The 21,666-nt window shown below is 36.8% G+C and overlaps 1 protein-coding gene across 1 annotated transcript in view; it reads right to left on the bottom strand.

Moving 5' to 3' along the window:
• The window catches only part of USP45 (ubiquitin specific peptidase 45), a 55,984-nt gene that overhangs the window by 17,381 nt on the left and 16,937 nt on the right, over positions 1 to 21,666 (bottom strand). Inside the window, exons 6-9 of the mRNA XM_083350019.1 lie at positions 14,742 to 14,893; positions 13,286 to 13,381; positions 11,815 to 11,945; positions 2,272 to 2,359 (exon numbers count right to left, since the gene is read on the bottom strand). Coding sequence (XP_083206145.1) covers positions 2,272 to 2,359; positions 11,815 to 11,945; positions 13,286 to 13,381; positions 14,742 to 14,893 — 467 coding nt within the window. The remainder of the gene's footprint in view (positions 1 to 2,271; positions 2,360 to 11,814; positions 11,946 to 13,285; positions 13,382 to 14,741; positions 14,894 to 21,666) is intronic.

Genomic DNA, 21,666 nt, shown 5'->3' on the forward strand with positions numbered 1-21,666 from the left:
GCAAGAACAAAATTTACACCTGGATAATTTTGAGATTAAAATATATTAATGTAACATTCAGGATGGACATCATTAAACAATCCATACAAAAAGTTTTAACATTAAAATGTATGTTACAAGTCGGCTGTGATTATTGCAGAGACCTCTGTGCTTGCAATTAAATCATACATGACTGCATTTTAAAAATAGGTCTCTCTAAAGTGATTTCTCATTTCTGTGAATAAAATGTGTCACTATCACCATCAGAAAACCTAGAAAAAATACAATCAAGAAACAGATGAAGGGTACCTCCTTATATATTACTGGTTTAATGGTATAAGTTTCTACTTCACAAATATTTGCCCTAACTATTAATTCCCAATGCCTCAAAGACTTTTTCTGATCATCTTAAATCCAACAACATATTAAAAAGAATCTGTCCATGAAACTAAATAAATAACTCATCAAGATGATATCATAAACAAATTTGCAAGCAAAAGGAACTCTCTTTTTATTGAAATGACCACGTTGAGCCATTTATTTAGTTCAAACAGTCTTTTAAGGGTTTGAGTGCATCAGACATTAATCAATTAACAAGTAATGGTGTGAAACACTTCCAGTATGCAACACTGGAATAAGAGGACTGCATGCAACTTCACCGGGATTACTGACTTTTTGAAAAATAGTTATAAGTATTAATTTATCTAAACACTATATTTATAATAATTGAGGACAAAGCAATTACAAATACAAGTCCATCAATAGGACATATCACTAAGAGAACTGTCTCAAAATACAGATTAAGTCAGGGTTTCCCAACCTTAGGAACTTGAAGATGCGTGGACTTCAACTCCCAGAATTCCCCAGCCAGCATAGCTGGCTGGGGAATTCTGGGAGTTGAAGTCCACGCATCTTCAAGTTCCTAAGGTTGGAAAACGCTGGATTAAGTACCGGTAACCACAAATCCTTCTGTGGCTCTAAACTATGAAGATTTAATTTTATCAAAATGCTTATTATTTCTACTTGGTTGTTTATGATTGAAAACAGTTCTTATTAAAAAAAACCTCTACAAGCTACAAAAAATACCTTTCTTAATTACTTGTGAAGAAATATAGATAACTCAGAGAGATGGGATAATACAGAACTGCAAACTAAACAAAAGCTGAATCCTTATAAGGACCACGTTTAAGAGAAACACGAGAACAGAGTGCTTAGTCGTTCTAATCAGTTTTAAAGGATTCTGGTGGCAGACAGACTGCTGGAGGCTTTCTTCAATTTTTTTTTTAAAAAAAGACACCATAGTGACACTCTCTAACAATAGCACGATTAACAGCTGTGGTATTCCCATGAAAAGACAATGTTGCTCAGGTTTGTTCAGGCTGGCACAACTGTCACTGCTCACAAGATGGTCCAGATTCTCAAATCTGACATTCTCCGTTTGCCATGATTCTACAGAAAACTGAAAAGTGAAAAGGGGGTGGGTGGGTGCAACAGCTTTTACTAGTAATGCCCCTTGCTGTGAAGCCTGAGGTAATAAAATCCCTGTTTGCTATAGTGCTCTATTAATGCAAAATATGGGTTTAATTGTTGATGCAGGCTTAACATTTCCCTTCCTTAAAGGGAAAGGAAGAAAGGCATGTAGGATTATGGGCAATGAAGAAAACGGGTGATATGATCGTTTTGATTTATTTCTGCTAATACGCTATCAGATAGTGCTCTTTGGAATTAGCACTTTTCCTGCTATTTATTTTCACAACGGGCTAAAATCAAGATAGTTATCTCCCTGTTTCCTGACACTCCCCTTCATATGTGTTTTTATTACAATATTATAATTATTAAATGCTAAGCTTGTAAGCCGCCCTGAGTCTTCGGAGAAGGGCGGGATATAAATGGAATTAAAATAAATAAAATAAATAAAAAAATTACAATATAATAAAAACAGCAGTACAAGATAAAAGAACTTCTTTCAGTGAATCCCTGAACACAGTAAAATAGGAGAGCAAATCTTAAGGTTTCATTTGCAAAACAAATTCACACAGCAATCAGACAGTACCCAATGAATAAACTCCATTTAAAATTAATAAATGGAAGAAGCTACAACACCAAAAGCTACAACATCATCAGGGCTTCGCTGAAGACCGACAAATACACAGTCGACACCTTGAAGATGTAAACCAAAGTAAATATTTTCTTCATATATAGCATAAAATAGCACAAAGTTGTTGTTGTTTTTTTTTTAAAAAGAAGTCATTTCAGTCAAACTGGTTCTTTTTGCAAAAATAAACACTTCACCTTTGTTTCTTCTATTCTCATTGCATCCAACAAGTAGTGGAGCACCTCTTGGCTGTCCTGTTGTTGAAATCCTTTAAACCGAGGGGCCCTGCAGAGGGAAAAATGGACAGTCTCTGGAAAAGCGGGTTATAAGGCTTCAAAATAGAGGTTTAACATGTACATGAAAACATATGTACAAGAACAGTGGTGCTGTGATGGGCCGAGAGGAAAACAACATTCAGAAAAAGAGTGAGAAACACAGGTCAAAGTGCGAGAGAGACGGACAAAACATGGAAAATATCTTGAGTTTCCAAAAAGACTATAATGTGAAATCTGGTTGAAAGATGACAGGCCTTAACTGCATTATCTTGGGATAATGTGTGACAAGAAGGGCAGATTGCTTATTATCTTATTACAGAGATCAAGGTGTTCTACTTATTACAGAGATCAAGGTTCTAATCAATTCTCAGCTATTGAAGGTTACTTTGGGCCAGTCAGCCCCTTCTAGCCCAGTTTACCTCAGTGTTGTCATAGCATAATTACACATCAGGTTGTAAACCATCATCATCTGCTGTGTGATTGAGGTAATTTCTGGAGAATTTCCTCCCAGAAGGGTTACATGGGTGACCCACCAACTACCTGTTAAGCTCCATGCTGCAGGGCATAATCCACAAAGCAAAACCACTCAACTGCGGAGCTTTAATACAGGTAGTCCTCAACTTACAACAGTTCGCTTAGTGACCATCTGAAGTTACAGCAACACTGGAAAAAGTGACTTATGACCATTTTTCACACTTATGACCATTGCAGAATCCCCATGGTCATGTGATCAAGATTCAGATGCTTGGCAACCAATTCATATTTATGAGAGTTGAAATATCCTAGGGTCATGTGATCCCCTTTTGCGACCTTCTGACAAGCAAAGTCAGTGGGGAAACCAGATTCACTTAGCAACATAAGTTTTGGGCTAAATGGTGATTGCAAATTGAGGACTACTGTACAAGAATTAGGGGTAAGGTACCAAATCTTGGAAATTTTAATTGGAACTTGTAGCTTTCTTTTACTAAGGAGTTCCTCAAGACAGAATCTCTCTATGTTCTGAATTTCATCTTCAGGGCTTTCTGCAACCCAGCTGAGCTGCCCTCTATTAATGAACTTCTCTCCCATTTATTATTTTGATTTAAATTCCCCCATATCTTTCTTAGCCTCCTCAAAATTTCTCACACATCTTGCCAAAAAGTTACACAATATTTTAACATATATTGTTCTGCAATAAGGTCTAATAGAATTACTACCATGTTATGAAAATGTGCTTTTTATTTTCATTTTGTTCTCATGAATCAACAGAATCATTCTAATTTTTTAAGACAGGCTTTGACTCAAGTTATCATCAACCATTCTAATGGTTGAGAAGCAATGCATCAAAGAGCCCAACTGTTTAATTCAGAGACAGCTTTTTAAAAGATTTATAACCATTGGAAGACTAATATGGAAGAATATTCAGCATATGCAGTTTTAAGCTAAGCTGGTAGCCCAGCGGTAGGTAACCTTGGCTCTTTTATGACTTGTGGACTTCAACTCCCAGAATTCCTCAGCCAACATGGCTCAGCTTGGAAACGTCTCCCTTTCCCCTCAGCATGGCTGGCTCAGGAATTCTGGGAGTTGAAGTCCACGAGTCATAAAAGAGCCAAGGTTGCCTACCCCTGTGCTAGCCCAATCATTGCATTTCTATAAACAAAACTGCAAGATGAAAATATGATACTTATCATTTCACTGGTCACTTGTGATAAATAATGTTTCAAGGTGCCCAGGCAGGAAAGTTGAGATATTTTTTTTTTAGATTGCTAAAGTTATATATGGGGGAGGTGCTAGTAAAGCTTATCTGCAAAACTGAAAATATCAGTCACATTTAATATGACAGTAACACCATCCTAAATGCAACTCAGTTTCTTTAAACTGTCCCTGAAAAGTTGAACTGCTTTCTTATTGTAAGAATGGGTGTTGCTATTTATTTACTACTTATTTAATCAATTTTTATGACCATCCAACTCACAAACTGTGATTCTGGAAGGCTAACACAGGATGATCAAAACCAATTCAAAAACATTGTACAGACAAAGACATGACTCAGTTAAAATTAAAATGTTCCCCAAATTCCTCCTGTCTCACACAAACTGTCACCCTAAGTAGGGTTGCCAGCGAGTCAGCCATCTATGGGCGTGAGAGAAGAAAAATAAACATGTTTTCTTGCTGTTATCACCCTAAGTACATCTTAATTAAAAATATTCATTTGAACTCAGATTTGTCCTCTTCTAACTGTCTTCTAGATGTTTCTTCTACCACTTCCTCTCCCAGAGTTTGCCAGTAAACTAAGGAACTCTCTGGATCAATATACAGTTTTCTCAGATGCAGCTAATCTAAGGCTGTCATCATTCCCTTATTCCAGGCAATGACTAAGGCATTCTGTGCATCAAATCCCAAATTCCCTGTGAAATCCCTAAGATCACATGAGGACCTTGAGGAACACTTAAGTTAGTAAATCTTTTTAGGGGGGTATAATTTGATTAAGGATTTTAAAAAGATTAAAAACTAATACAAGCTAATAAGAAGTGAGAAAAATAAAAGAAAGAAAAAAGTGTAACAAAGAGGGGGAGGTAAAAGAAAAATAGAAAAACAAAAGAAAAAAGATATAAAGAAGTAGTTTCTCATCTTTATAGCACTTGTACGTACGTACGTCCAGAAGATAGGCTTAAAATACAGGAGGATCTGAACAGACTCGAACACTGGGCGCTATCTAACAAAATGAAATTCAATGGTGAAAAAAGTAAGGTTCTACATTTAGGCAGGAAATATCAAATGCACAGGTATAGTATAGGTGGTACCTTGCTCAATAGTAGTAACTGTGAGAGGGACCTCGGAGTCCTAGCGGACAATCACTTCAATTTGAGCCAGCAGTGTGCTGCAGCTGCCAAAAAAGCCAACACAGTGCTAGGCTGCATTAACAGAGGGATAGAATCAAGATCAAGTGAAGTACTAATACCACTTTACAGTGTTTTGGTAAGGCCACACCTGGAATACTGCATCCAGTTTTGGTCACCACGATGTAAAAAAGATGTCGAGACTCTAGAAAGGGTACAGAGAAGAGCAACAAAGATGATTGGGGGACTGGAGGCTAAAACATATCGGGAACGGTTGCTGGAATTGGGTATGTGTAGTTTAATGAAGAGAAGGGTGAGGGGTGACATGATAGCAGTGTTCCAATATCTCAGGGGCTGCCACAAAGAAGAGGGAGTCAAGCTATTCTCCAAAGCACCTGAAAGCAGGACAAGAAGCAACGGATGGAAACTAGTCAAGGAGAGAAGCAACCTAGAACTAAGGAGAAACTTCCTGACAGTTAGAACAATTAACCAGTGGAACAACCTGCCTCCAGAAGGGGTGAATGCTCCAACACTGGAGGTTTTTAAGAAGAGACTGGACAGCCATTTGCCTGAAATGGTATAGGGTTTCCTGCCTGAGCAGGGGGTTGGACTAGATGACCTCCAAGGTCCCTTCCAACTTATTATTATTATTATTATTATTATTATTATTATTATTATTATTATTATTATTATTATTATTATTATACAGTAACTTTACCTCTTAACTCAATTATTACAAAATAATTGTCTTTTTTTCTATAAGCTATTCTGTGCAATCCCCAAAGCCATAAATCAGAAATTCATTTTTTTCTGTTCCATTCAAAATGCCTATAAGGTGCCAATTTAACAAATCTTACTCCCTGTGGTGAGGAGCAGGATCAGGATCAAGGAACTCAAAATGATCTGGTAAAGGATTAATAGCAACCTTGCCTTCAGAATCACATTGCTACTGCCCCAAATAAAAAAACCCGATCTAATTCTAGGTCAGGTCTAGGTCTGGTCTTTGGTAGCAATGAATTCCCAAGCTGCTTTGCACCTAAAGAGAGCAGGATTAAATCTTCCAGATCCACAAGCTGCCAAGTAGGAAAAAGTCACGCAGCACAAAGGCTGGTGCAGTAGCAGCCCTCCCACCTAATCAGCAGGTTCTCACATCTGCTTCCATGGGGGGACAATGCAAAAGCCACTAGAGTCCCAAGGAGGGTGAAAGCTATTCTATTACCTTTGCCCTTGGGTTTCACACCCAGCTGGGCAAATTTCCAAGAGGTCTTTCCCTTCTGTACTAAGCCGAGTTTTAGCAAGGCATGTCAGGTCACCTCTACACCTTCAAGGTCCCTTCCAACTCTGTTATTCTGTTAGTCTCTCCTTCACCATTAAACCATGAATGAGAGAGATCTCATTACAGTCTGAACTGGAATCCATCAATTGCTAAAAGCTCAGACCGCTGGATCTTGGCGCTGAGTGCTGGAGCCTGGAACATGGAACCAATGCACCAACACACCAACACCACTTTCCCTACGAGTGACCCATCCCTGCCTCCCACCATTTCTCCTCTTGCCCATCACCAGCAAATTTCCAAGTTGCCCTTTCTTTGCACTGACTAGTGGAGCATGGCATATGCATAACTGTCGTCTGTCCTTTTCTATATTTAGTATAGGCTATAATTGACAGAACAGAGCTTACGGTCTTTTCTAAAAAAAAAAAAGCAGACTATGAGAAGAAAGAACATATTGCTAGCTTAGTTGAGTTTTAATAAAATTTCAGGGAGACCAATTTTTATTTCCTGCCTAAGGAAAGATGTTCTGAACAGTAGCTTTAATGTACGTCAGCAACTTGTCCTCCACACAATAATTGCATTTGTCATTTGCCCTGAGAGGACCCTTTCAATAAAGACCTTAGGTAGCTTCACATATTAATAACTATAGGAGAGAAAATAATATATACAAAAGAATTCAGAGAAGAAAATGGGACAGTTTCAAAGCACGGCTTGTAAACTTCAGAAATCAAAGAAGGTCCCCTGCTTATAGATAGAAGAAATAGCTCTCACATTTCCTCACGTTTTGTGAAAGTACTAGTGCATCCTTGATAATCACCAGAGACTTTGCTTTTAGGAACTGTTGAGGCCAGGAGTATTAACCTGCAGTCTCAGTACAAATTTCATGGAGCCTTTGGCTCAATTTCCAAAAATATTTTGCAAGCCCTTCGTTCAGCAGTTTTTGTCCTCTGAAAAACAATTCTAAAAACAACGGAGCAAACAGGAAAAGAAAGAAAGGAGAAGAGAGAGAGAGAAAGGGAGGAAAGTGATTCTTATTTCTAACTCGCTCACTCTCGCTAGCTTCAGTCTTCTGTATCCGTATTCTGCCCCAATATATTGATTATTGATTAGTCATTTTCAACTCATAATAATTATATACAGTAGTTAAATTTTCTGCACAACAATCTATTTCTAAGATCTATTTCAGATCTTCCAACATCACCACACTAAGTCCGTCTACCCTGCTGCAGGTCGTCCTTTTCTCTTCCCCCCCCCATGTTATGTATTAAGCTTTATTGGACACCTAAAGCTGTGTTTAAGAGTCACCACCAGAAGGCGTTGAACTGTAACTGTTTTGGCGGGAAGCAATTTCGGCGGGAAACAAGAGGTTCAATCCGATTGGTTGGTTGTGTACCTGGCCAGGTACTGGCCAGGTATATATAAGAGTGCAGGTAACCCCTATTCCCCAGTACAGTCACTTCCACCTCATAAAGAGCTGATATGTTGTACTCATTGTCTCGGCGTCCTTCCTGCTCTCCAGAACCCACTACACAACACCCCATCCATCTTTCCCTGTGTTACAGCCTGGGAGCTAAGTCTTCCGAAGTAGGATTCTTGAGCTTAGTCATTTATGTCTCAAGTATGAACCCTTGGGTTAATTTGTTCAATGATCCATTTCTTTATTTTCTTGGCTGTCTACAATATTCGCAGGACTCTTGATTGATGATGATTTATCAGTGCCAATGGTGTTCAAGTGGTGCTCCAGTTGTTTTGGGATTGCACTCAAGGTGCCTATTACTATTACTATTTTGCTTTCTTTTGCCACCATCATTCTACTTCTATTTGAGGGTCTTTGTATTTTGTGATTTTTCTCCAGTTCTTTCTCTCCAGTTCTTTCTCTCCTATTCTACTGTCCCCAGTACTGCAAACTCCACTATCCAGACTTTTTTGTCTTTATTATCAACAGTTGTTAAGTCTGGAGTGTTACATGGCAGATATCTGTAAATGTATGTTATTACTATTAGTATCATAATCTCCAGTACCACTTGAATTAAGTTTTAGGTAAAATGAAAAGGATTTTAAAAAAGCTCTTGGGAAAAAACTAAAATAAGTTAGGAAACATACGGAGCAGGAGAACAGAAGCTGTAGTCCACGTTGATATGTTTGGATTTGACAATTAAAAGATGTGCATTCCTCTCCCCTTGATAATATGCTTCCAGCAAAATCCTTGGCAAAAATGGAGGACTCTGGAATGGTTGATTGAACTGACCACTCCCAGACGACTTGACATATGGAAGCCAGAGCCAACATGCTACAACCTGTTGTATGGCATTAGAGAATAAATGACTGAACAGGTTGAATTACTGCTAATGGCCATAAGCAGTGAATGATGACTAGGACAGCTTTGCCACGCTTATTCATGTTTATCATCTTAATACTCAACTTCATGAAAAATATAATTACCTGAATACTATCGTTCTGTTGTTTATTGATAGAGAAATGTCTACTCATTTTAAATCAAGTAGATTAGTAGATAACCTATCTGTTGTGTAACTGTGGCATGATTCAATTTCCTTTTTAAAATATGCAGCATATGCTGTGTAAAAATGAACTATAAATAAAATTAAATGCAAAAAAAAATCATTTCTACTTGTACCCCTACAAAGACTAAGATCTACATTTTCTAGTATGGCTAAGAGATAAATAAAACACAAAGCAAAACTCAGTATAAAGTGACATTGTGGGACACCGAAAAGAATTAAAAGAGGTATTTCTTTATTAAACCATAGATTATCACTCATTACTGAAAATAAATCCTGTTTAAACTTCTGATTTTATGGTAACACAACATCATATACTCTAGCCTAAAATTTACAGCTGTTAACTCAGACCCCAGTTTCAGTGATAGAAAAGAATCCTGTTAATTTCTCAGTCAGAGGCTGAACTGATTAATCTATCATTAACAGACAGTCTCATATTCCATGGTATATACATAGTTCCAGTGGAATATTGAAAAGATCTGGCCTATGTGCTTTAGAACATATCTGCTTGAAAAAGAAATTTGTTACTTTCAGAAAAGCTGCTTTTAGGGGGTATTTATTCAACTCTGTACAATCCAGAAAACATAATTTGAAAAAAACTTCATTTGAGTTTTTCACATAAGCAGGATCTGAGCTTAGCGGTTCTATTTCAGCAATTGATATGACATCTTAGTAAGATCACTTTGTGTTTGCCAGTGGAAAGATTATCAAAGGAGGTCCTAACTGGACTTTGGCAGGGAATTACAGATCTAAAAGTAATGATCAAGGTTGCTAAACGTGGTTTTGATAATGGTGGAACTGAGATAGCAACAGCACTTAGGCTTATGTATCACTCCACAGTGCTTTACAGCACCCTCTGAGTGATTTACAAATGTCAATATATTGCCCCTAACAATCCAGGTTCTCATTTTACTGACCTTGGAAGGATGGAAAGCCGAATCTCTCTGAGCCTTATCTCAGGGGAGGTAAATGTCTCTCCTGGGCAGAAACATGGGCTTCAAATCATTTGGTGGAGTCTTTCCTAAGTAAAGGTAAAGGTAAAGGTTCCCCCGCACATGCGTGCTAGTCATTTCCGACTCTAGGAGCCGGTGCTCATCTCCGTTTCAAAGTCAAAGAGCCAGCGCTTGTCCAAGGACATCTCCGTGGTCATGTGGCCGGCATGACTAGATGCCAAAGGCACACGGAACACTGTTACCTTCCCACCGTAGTGGTCCCTATTTTTCTACTTGCATTTTTTACGTGCTTTTGAACTGCTAGGTTGGTAGAAGCTGGGACGAGTAACAGGCGCTCACTCTGCTATGCGGCACTCGGGATTCGACCTGCCAAACTGCCGACCTTCTGATCGACAAGCTCAGCGTCCTAACCCACTGAGCCACCGCGTCCCTTTCCTAAGTAGTTGCTTCTAATTGTGAGTACTTCAACTCCCAGAATTCATAGCAATAGTCGTGGTTGGGAAAATCTTGGAGTTGAAATCCACACATCTGGATGGTGCCAAGGCTGATGATAAGTATTGAGAATTAGTGTTGACCTATCATAATGCTTTTTATCCTCCCTCTCTAATGATCTAGAAAGAATAGTATTGGAAAAGTTCTACTTGGTCTAGTCTCTCTTATTGGAACTACTATACTGTCAATTCTATGTTCCAGGTTAATGGAGAAAGAAGTCAGAGATCCAGGACTACCACTGGATCCTTTGCGTTAAAAATAAATAACATATTTTAATACCGGAATAATCTAGACAGCACACTAAAAAGCAGAGACATCACCATGTCAACAAAAGTGCGTATAGTCAAGGCTATGGTCTTCCGAGTTGCAATGTATGGCAGTGAAAGCTGGACCGTAAGAAAGGCTGAGCGCCGAAGAATTGAGGCCTTTGAACTCTGATGCTGGAGAAGACTCCAGCAAGGCGATCAAACCGGTCAGTCCTAGAGGAGATCAACCCTGACTGCTCTTTAGAAGGCCAGATCCTGAAGCTAAAACTCAAATACTTTGGCCACCTAATGAGAAGGAAGGACTCACTGGAGAAGAGCCTAATGCTGGGAAAGATTGAGGGCAATAGAAGAAGGGGACGACAGAGAATGAGGTGGCTGGATGGAGTCACTGAAGCAGTAGGCGTGAGCTTAAATGGACTCCAGAAGATGGTAGAGGACAGGAAGGCCTGGAGGAATGTTGTCCATAGGGTCGCGATGGGTTGGACACGACTTCGCAACTAACAACAACAAATGACCTAATGATTATTCATTTGCTAAGGAAATGCTTACTTAGCAATATTAAAGCAGTAAAATTATAACAATGATGAAAAAGTAACCAATTCTATTTCTGTGATCGTTTCACATAATTTAGAAATCTATATAAATAGGTAGTATTACCACCATACTATCCAAGTTCATGATTTCGGTCAGCCACAAAACAATAAAAGAATACTTTATTTAAGAGTATATAAATGTTTGATGAGCCACTAAGTCTCCAGATAAGTCAAAAGTCTGCAGCCCTAATATTCAGAATAGTGGAAACAAACAGAAGGCAGCCTGTAGTTATGCAGGCAATCTGTCTTAGCAAAATCTCCGACAGCTGCAACACTAACAAAATTAACAGTGGATGAATTAGTACCAAACACTAAATAGTTGCTATGGAAAAAGAAATGATCAATTTCTTTCTTTTTTTCTTTAAGACTTACTGTACTTTATTAATATCCAGGAAAGGATATTCATACCAAAATGCAAATGCTTACGGTCTTAATTTTAAACAGCACAATGCATTTCTGTTGACGGAAATACGATAAGATACATGAAATAAATCACTTTAAATTTATATTTTCCATATGAAAGCTATTACTGACACAAGATTATCCTTACTTCTGGCAGAGCTGGTTGAACAAAATTTTAGGAGAAAGAGGACCTTTCCCAGCATCTCTCATGCTATGAAGGAACAGCAGCATGGCTGAAGTCAGAGATCCAGGATTTGAAAGATTCACTACCAATGGATCCTTTGGGTTAAAAATAAATATTTTAATACACAATAGCAACTCCCAGCGTGTATGTTCAAACTAACATTTCATTCCATATTATGCAAAAAGACTTCTGTTCAGATAGTAGGAGTCCTGCTAGCTCTCCTCCAGCCCAATCCTTCCGGCATGTTTTCCAGATCTATTTTAAAGAGTTTTGCAAATTTGAAATGGAAGAAGTCTCTTCTCCAGAACTTCTTTTGATTAAACCTATGTTTTCTACTTTAAAATGGGCTGATTTTTTGTTTGTTTGTTTGTTCTCATTGTTGTAATGGGCAGCAATTTTGGTAGAGGGAAGGTGTGGGCGAAGCAACATTTATCAGCGCAGAGTAGCTCATAATATACAGGACAAAACACAAATTAAATCAAAAACAAAATACGAATTTAATGAAAGAATATGTTTTTGCATATTTTACATTATATCTAGTTTTTTTTCCTAGATGAGATAAATAAATAAATGTTTAGCCACGTGCAAGAGCCATAAGGGTTTTTCCATTTAATTTTTTAAGTCTTTACTTTCTAAAAACATCCGGTATCCACTCCAGCTACAGTATATGGACTCACAAACTAATGGCATTAGTGAAATTGAAAGGTTGACATTTGCATTAGGAAAAAAAAGAGAAGGTAAACCAGGTTTCATTCAGCAAAGTGTCCAAATAGCAACCACAGGGTTTGAGCAGTGATTTAGTGCAACCAGGTAAATCAGAATAAGGATCTCTTCTGTGCCATCCTCTGTTTAAAGAAGACTGTCTATCTGTGGAACAGATGGTGATGCACTATGCTCCTGCTTGGAGGGAGGAAAGGAAGGCAATCCTTTTTGTCATCCACATTCCTCCCGAATCCTCTGGTGCCACACCTTCCCAGATGGTTCCCCCAAACCCACAAACCAAAGGGGGGAAATGGGAAAAAACAAGCTTTCCCCCAGCTAGAATATGCCTTGATTCGGCTGATTCAAACTCTAGTGCCAACTACAAAATGATACGACTCATTGTGCACTAGAAAAACTATCACATTTAGTGCAGGTTCGCATCCCACCAGGCTCAAGGTTGACTCAGCCTTCCATCCTTCCGAGGTAGGTAAAATGAGGACCCAGATTGTTGGGGGCAATAAGCTGACTTTGTAATAATGCCGCTTGGGGGTGTGTGAAAGCCCTAATAAGCAGGCATATACATAGAATGAAGGCTACTGCTAAGCTTGTAAGCCGCCCTGAGTCTTCGGAGAAGGGCGGGATATAAATGGAATTAAAATAAATAAATAAAAAAATATGATTCTTAGTGTCCACTTAATGTAATGCTAAGACATTGGTTCAAGAAAATGCTTACCAGTTGAGATGCTGGGCTCTGAGCTATTTTTAGCTTTGTCCCCTTTTCTTTCATTTCGCACATTAGCTCACTTAACATGTGTGTCTGTGCCAGGTTCTAAAACAAAATGAAAAAAAAGGTATAGAGAATGAGCAACTGGACTAATACGGTGATTTTTTTTTATTGAGTTGCTTCAAGGTACAGAATGCATATGGGTAGTCCTCGACTTACAACAGTTCATTTAGTGACCGTTCAGAGTTACAACGGTACTGAGAAAAGTGAGTTGTGATTGTTTTTCACACTTACGATCATTGCAGGATCCCTAAGGCCATGTGATCAACATTCATATGCTTGGCAACTGACTCATACTTATGACAGTTGCAGTGTCCCGGGGTCATGTGATGCCCTTTTGTGACCTTCTGACAAACAAAGTCAACGGGGAAACCAGATTCACTTAATAACCTTGTCACTAATTTAACCACTGCAGTGATTTACTTAACAACCGTGGCAGGAAAAGTCATAAAATGGGACAAGATTCACTTAACAAATGTCTCGATAGCAACCAAAATTTTGGGCTCAATTGTGGTCTTCAAGGCGAGGACTACTGTAAATGGTCTTCCATGGCAGTTGCTTGACTGGATTATGACACTTGTATCTATTGAGCAAGACTTTTGATATTTTAACCAAGGTGTAAACTGCCTGCATCTCACACTACATATGTTTCAAAAGGAACTGCCAAAAGGAACTGTCAGGGGCTGCCACAAAGAAGAGGGAGTCAAGCTATTCTCCAAAGGATCTGAAAGCAGGACAAGAAGCAACGGATGGAAACTAACCAAAGAGAGAAGCAACCTAGAACGAGGAGAAATTTCCTGACTGTTAGAACAATTAACCAGTGGAACAACCTGCCTCCAGAGGTGGTGAATGCTCCAACACTGGAAGTTTTTAAGAAGAGACTGGACAGCCATTTGTCTGAAATGGTATAGGATTTCCTGCCTGAGCAGGGGGTTGGACTAGATGACCTCCAAGGTCCCTTACAACTGCTGCTGCTGCTGCTACTACTACTACTACTACTACTTATTATTATTATTATTATTATTATTATTATTATTATTATTATTATTATTATTATTATTATTATTATTATTATTATTCTCAAGACCAAGAAAATGACAAGTAACTGAAAGTCTCTGGTTTCTGCTTGAAAATTTCCTTCTTGGATTAGTTTATACATGTATGCTAGGGATTTCTATCAATACAAGACATTTAAATATTAGATATCTCTTGAAAATGTGAGAGCAATATTGGATGTAAACTAGATATCCAGGTTACACAATTTTACACAACTTGTGTTGAAAAGGGAATGAATTACCCATATAACGTATCATTATTTGATCTGCTTATTGCCACAGTCACCCTTACTTTTTTGTTGTTTGATTGTTATAGATTCCTGAGCAGGGAGAGTCATCTTTAGTTTTACCTGCATAACAGCATTAAAGAAACATGTGTTCCCTAAGTTATTAATGCCTTTAACAGGAACAGATGCCCAGCTGGAACTGAGGCCTTTTCCTCTTAATATGTCATTGGCTTCATTGTTTTCTTCATGCAGCCATATAATTTTTGATGATGAACCTTTAACGAGAAAAGATAAGAATCAGGTCTTGTACACAAGGTACTGCATGCTGACCTTTAAAAACAAAAACAAAATATCAAAGTCAACATAATAGTCCAGGTTTGGAATACTACTACATTCTTAAGAAATTCATTCAATGAGTTTGCAAACGGCTACTAACTAAAGTCAATCATTTCTCAGGCTCTGAATGGCAACTTTTCCTAAGATTGGAAGATACTGCAGTTGCTACTTATGCTATATAGATCATGTTTATGCTCACCTGTAATATAGAAATGATATGCATAATCAAAGCAACTCAAATATCAAGAGAATGACATATAGTTTTTCTTCAACAGCAAAGCTAAGATCCACATTCATAAATAGTTGTAAAATATAAAATATAACTTCTAATAAAAAACGATTACCTGGCAAGTACATTTAATTTTGCACAATTTTAGTATTTTTTTTAAAAAAGGATTAAAAATCCCAAATCCAGTTGGCAATTTCTTTAATTCTGCAAGGGCTGCATTGGTTGGTTTAAGAAATTAATGCAGTCTTCAGAAAATAGTTTTAATTTCCAAGATACTCTGAATACTCTGGATTGGTTTCAGACCAAGGTAATTGTTCTCAATTCCCATCAGTATGAATGGGAAGAGTTAATAAATCCCTGAAACACTATTGCTTTCAATGGAACTACATTCAAGTAAGTAGCTGGGATCCAACTTCTAAATATTTCTTAACAGATCCAAAAGATTCATCTTCCTGCTATTGAACTGTTACACAATATAACAGGAGATACATATAGTAACCCACATAGCTTTGCATGAAATTTGTACCATTCTGAAGTATATTCCAGGTTCTAAACAATTATTTTATGAAAACAGCATTTCAGCATTAACTGGAAATGAGAATTATGAAGTAGAAGTTTAAGCACCCTAGCTGAAATCATTAAGTCAAACTTACTCGAAGGTAAGTAAATAAGTAACACTGCAGCTTCACATTTTGTCTAAGTGAACAACAATTAATCACTTTAAGTAATTGGCTAGATACCATATTGTTCCCATAATATAATTCTGTGTATCCTTAATCTAGAGACGCTTGCTATCTGCAGTGAAATAAGAATGTTCTTAATGAGTAACACAGAGGTAATGAGAACTCTTGAAATATGTTATTCAGCCTAGATTTCAACTTGTAAATTTCATATTGTCATAGGTCCTGAACTAAATATGAAAATTACTGACATATATAATATTTCAAGTACTTTCCAACAATTCATGCCAATAGCAATTAGTAATGGGCTGAATGGATGCGGGATGCCATTACTGACACCTATCTGGAGTAAGCATCAGATATTTTCTCTTTGCGCCCTGATAGAGAAATATCTGTCGATACGTAGGATTGAACTCTCAACTTCCCGATTGTGAGGTGTGCATCTTCACCTTTAGGCCATTGTGCCAGCTACTCATAGACAAATACTGTCAAAGGCAGTGGCTACATTCTCCCCCATGCCAAAATTATCTTTATACAATAGCAGCGCATTCCTTGTGGACCACACCCTGAAGAACAGTCAGCAAGAAGATCAACAACCTAAAGTATGTATTTCTCATGGTGCCTACCCAAAATCCTGCTCAGAATGTAAGTCTGCAACATGTCTCGGGGGAAAAACTAAAATATGCCCCTGAAAGTTCCTAGATTCTTCCTGCAAATTTGCTTCAGTGCGATGAGAGATTAAAAAGAACATATTTGGAATCATGCAAAAAGGAAGATTTGAAAGGTAATTCCTATCATACAACTTTAAATCTACTTGCATAATTTTGGATTTAATATTTTAGAATTCTCAAAGCAAGAAAGATAGAATTGACCCTTTGAAAATTATTTATAATTCTCTTTCATCTTTATAAAACCTCAAGCAAGCACCCTTGCTTTGCATTTCTTTCCTATTCTCATTCATTTTACAGTCTTTAACAATCCCACATGATACAGATAATATAAAAGGTACTATAAGACTTAAGACTTTTGTGGCTCATTTAAACTTTTGTTTTGCTGGACCAAGTCTGACATCCATCTATTATTTCAACATGACTCACATCTTAAAAAACAACAAGAAACAGATATTTTCATTTAAAATACATATATATTTGGATTTTTGACAAAAGCCTAAATTGTATACTTAATTTGTATATTGGTATACCACAGTTGTTGGATTTATCCATCGGCATTCAGTAACATCTGGGAAAACATCTTAAAGTAAACAATGCTCAGTAGGCCATCTGGACCAAACTGCAGGCAAAAATTAAAACAGAAGCATATGGAAAAACAGATTTTAACTCCCCTTCAGCACTACAGGATGACAAATGTCAGATCTAGATCTGTCCACGCTTCACTGTGCGATGCTTTGCAGCACCACCTGGCTCTCCTTGCACAGCCACCAAATATGGGTAGCCCTGCCACAGAGGACCATATCTGCAGGGCAAACTTAATAAAAGCATTTCATTTCATGGTTAAATGACAGCTTCACACAAGTAACAAGGTTCTGTCTACTGAATCTCCAATCGGAATCATCCAGGGGAAAAATAAAATATAATGACCCCTGAAACTGCCTCCCTATAAAACACAAAAAGCAAACCAACAATATTACAAGACCTAAGCGCTCATATAATTATGAATGTAAGAAACCGTAATTACACATCTTAAAACTACATTATTTTAACAGCAACAAAGAGACTAACATTAATAAAATACTGTCTTTCCATATCTGAACCACAGCCGCTACATCAGTGAGATGGGCAGTGTAGAAATTTAATAAATAAAATAAAACTTTCAATATATTAACTCAAGCCTAATCCCAAACATAGTTTCCAGGGAAAAGGTGTGCCGATAGTGTGTCCTATTTCTTAATGAAATTAGTTCAGGTATATGGAAATCAACTAAGCATTTGGTAGTAAGTCCTACTGAAGTCTATGACTTGTACTAAATATGTGGTTTGTATAAACCTCAATTGGCTGGTTTCATACCTACTGAGCCATAAATCATTGTTTATAAACCACAACAGTCAGATTCACAATATGTTGATCTAAAATCAAAAATATTTATGATTTAAAACAATGTAAAAGCCAAAAATACTTTTAAATAAGTGTTCATAAAATCATATTGTCCATTCACTTGCACTGAAAAAAGGATAATTGTATGCTACTTCAAAACAAGTCTCACAGCATTAACTGGAGTTTCCTCAGTCTAAAATGAAATTGCAAAGATCTACAATATTCATTTAACTTCTCAACTATCTTTTTTATATATTCTTGTTTTATTGTGAGTTTAGTATGTATTTAACCATTTATCCTTAAAGAGCCTGCACTAATCCATTTTACTATCATACCACTAACAGCAATGTCTCTGATTATACTCTTATTTCTTTTTCATCTCATTGAAACAGATATTTAAGTGGATACACAGATGGCACAAAAGTAAAAAAGCAATTGTTCTTTATGCTTATTTAATTATTGTATACTTTCCATCTTTAAATATTAAAAAGTCAGTATTTTTTATCCTCTGAATATTTCAGTTGCAAAACTATACCGATCTTATCTGTTATAAAATTTACAACTTGCAGCATTGGATTTGCATTGCTAAGATCTTTAAAAATAATAATGTGCAAATCCAATTAACAAAAGTAATAATGAACAGTATTAATAAATCAGTATTAACTTGAAATCACCATAAAATAATAAAAAAAGAGGAAGAAGAGAGAAAAAAAGAGCTGTAAGATTGAGTCCAGTGGTGGCTCTGAATGAAATAATTCCCATCCAGGCAAGATTGTATGTTTTCTAGGACAAAAAGGAAAACCACTGTAAATATCCTTATGTAATACAACTTCCTCTACATTTAAATAGTTACATTCTTGTTTGGATGCCTGTGTGGACCAACACTCTTCCCATGTTCAGCAGTTAGGATGCTGGGGGTACAAAAATGAACTAATGGCTGTTATAGGCAAACTCAAAATGGGCACACTTAAAATGGCTCTCAATGGCTTGGAGATCTGGAAAAGATTTCAATGGTAATAGCTAGACTAGTTTAACAAAACCACACAAATGTTAATTAACAGGATGCTCTGTTTTTAGAAACACTTAAAAGAACATAATCCCTGCACAGTTCACCACATATTGCCTCTTATAAAGAAAAATAATAAATCAGGTTTACCCTTTAATTTCCTGGACAGTACATGCAACTTCACTAGGAAGATAGGTTTATTGTGGGTTATAAAACCACCTTGTACTATGGGAGTTTTTCTGAGCTTCTCTTCTTATAGTCATTAATGTACCCAGAAAACTGCTTCAGATAATTCCTCAACACTATGGGGCAGATCTGTGGGGTGAGTAGAAAGTATGAAAGAAAGAATCACCTGTAATGATTTGGCTGCAAGAAATTTGGATAAAATATCATGGAGCAATTAATCCTAAAAGTTAACAGTATGTTTGAACTTGGTATACTTTAATCCCATTCTAAAACTACTGTAAAATCTTCTGGGGGCCTTATTACACTTGAGGGTATTTCAAGTTTAAGAACCTTTACTGGAATTATTAATCTTTAATTTTAATCTCAACATAAGAAAAAAGTAACAGATGAGATGACATTGTCTTCTTTTTAACATTTCATTACCACAAAAAAAAAAAAACACATTGCCTGCTAAATTTGTTCCATAATTCCTAACAAATTATAATAATTTCTGGAACGTAATGGTTTACTTTTTTATTTTGCTTTTTAATTTTGTAAAATATTTTGTAAAATTTTGTGAAGTTTTGTAGAATCTTTTAACTTATAATTTTTAAAAATTAGGCAAAGCAATTGTATAGTTCTTCAGGGCGTGATAAAAAAACATTTTGCAAAATATTCCAAAATATTTTCAAAATATTGCTTTTCTTTTAATTCACAGATTAACTGGTTTTCCTACAAAGACCTTTAATAGTTATGGGCAGGGCTTTTTTTGTCATAGAACATTCAGAACGGAGTTCCGGCACCTTTTTTGGATGGAACCTTGTAGGGTAGGCAAGGCGGGTTGTATGACATGTGTGAGTTCCGGCACCTTTTTTTTTTTTTTTTTACAAAAAAAGCACTGGTTATGGGTATCAGAGATATAGTGCAACATCTTTTTTCCTTTAAAAAGAAAAAGAAAACAAACACAGAGCCCGGCAGAGAGGCACTTATTGAATTAGAAATAAAATAAAATAAAATAATAAAATAAAATACAGCTGTGGCAGCAATCCATTGGTACTGAAAATTAGAATACAGGATTCTGTAAATCTCAGAGCAACTAGAAATTATTTCTGAATGGTAATTAACTTTTCTCCCCGATTCCCATTAACTGAAAGATGCACTGGGAGCAGGAATTGCTGGGGGGGGGGGAGATTGTTTGTTTCAAGGGATCAAACAAGCCTTCATTTCTAATCTTCTTTCCCAGGCAACAGACAATCAAAACTGTAACAGCTCAGCATGGTTCCTGTGTACTACATGTGCACTAGGTTCATGTGAAACTCACAAGTGTGCCATCATGACAATATTGCACCTGCTTTCCTGGCAAATGCTGTATAATGGGCCAGCTCCCTTTTTGCAAAAAAACTAGCCTCTGCTGGATGGTTACTCTTTTACAAAACACTTGCTTTATTCTTCTACGCTGTGGCAAACCTGACTTATTGACCAAACAGATGACTTTCAGGAGAAAAAAAAAAGAAAGAAAGGAAAGAGAGAAGAAAGACAATGCAGACTTTCTGGGCAGGATAAATCATAAGATCCGACGGGAAGTCCACATACTGCCAGCATTTGGGGGGAGGGGGAAGAATTCCACACTTGGGCTTATCTCAATGACTTAATTTAATTTCCTGGTCAGTCATGGAGTAATAATGTCATTTGCCTATTTTTGCAAACAAGTTGAGTATGAGTGGGGGGGAAGAAAAAGCAGAGATCTGGGCCCCATGCATGCTCTTGGCAACTGCAAATATTTTGCTTCTGTTTATTTCTCAAAAAATATTTCTGAGAAAATCTGTGCTGCTTTTTCCATAATCCAGGTGTCTTTTCTTCAAGTTCATTAGTCTGAAGCTGGAGAAGCAAGCTAAGCTCTGATTATTTAGTTTGTCTCAAATGCATATGGTTATAAAACAAGCATTGATTGTTTCTTCACTTATTTTTAAGGAACTGACTGTACATGGTGCCCTAAAATATTCAGCTAGAGGAAAATGTCTACTGGCAGTTTGCATGTTACACTGGATATAAAAGAAAAGAACAAATCATTTGCAATTAAAAATTGCCATAAAAGTACTGTTTGAATTGCTGGTCATGCTCAGTGCTCTTTCTGTTCTCTCTTTGGATTATGTTCAATAATGCTATATTTAACTTCTTTATTATATGCAATAAAGAAGCTTCTTTAAAAAAATCAATGTAACGAATCATTTCAACTGAAAAAAGAAAGGTTCCATTTAAATGTATAGTTAACAAAAAAGGCAAATAGAGAGACAATCAACTGCATTTTAGTATTATTTTAAAAAAGATCAGCTGGGCACTTTTAAAACTCATTTTTTTTAAAAAAAAAAAAAGTATAAAAACTTCTTATAACATGCACAGATAGGGAGAATTCGCTTTTCTGCACTCACTCATGAGAGTAAACATCTCCAAGACAATATACATAAAGTAGAATAAATAGTTATGTATGTTATGTATGTATGAAATATATTTATACCCTGTCTTTTTTGCCACTGTGTATTTAAAGAGGCTTAAGACAAAGAAAAGAGGTACGGTATTCCTA

The sequence above is a fragment of the Vipera ursinii genome, assembly GCF_947247035.1.
Source record: "Vipera ursinii genome assembly, chromosome: 1".
NCBI lineage: Eukaryota > Metazoa > Chordata > Lepidosauria > Squamata > Viperidae > Vipera > Vipera ursinii.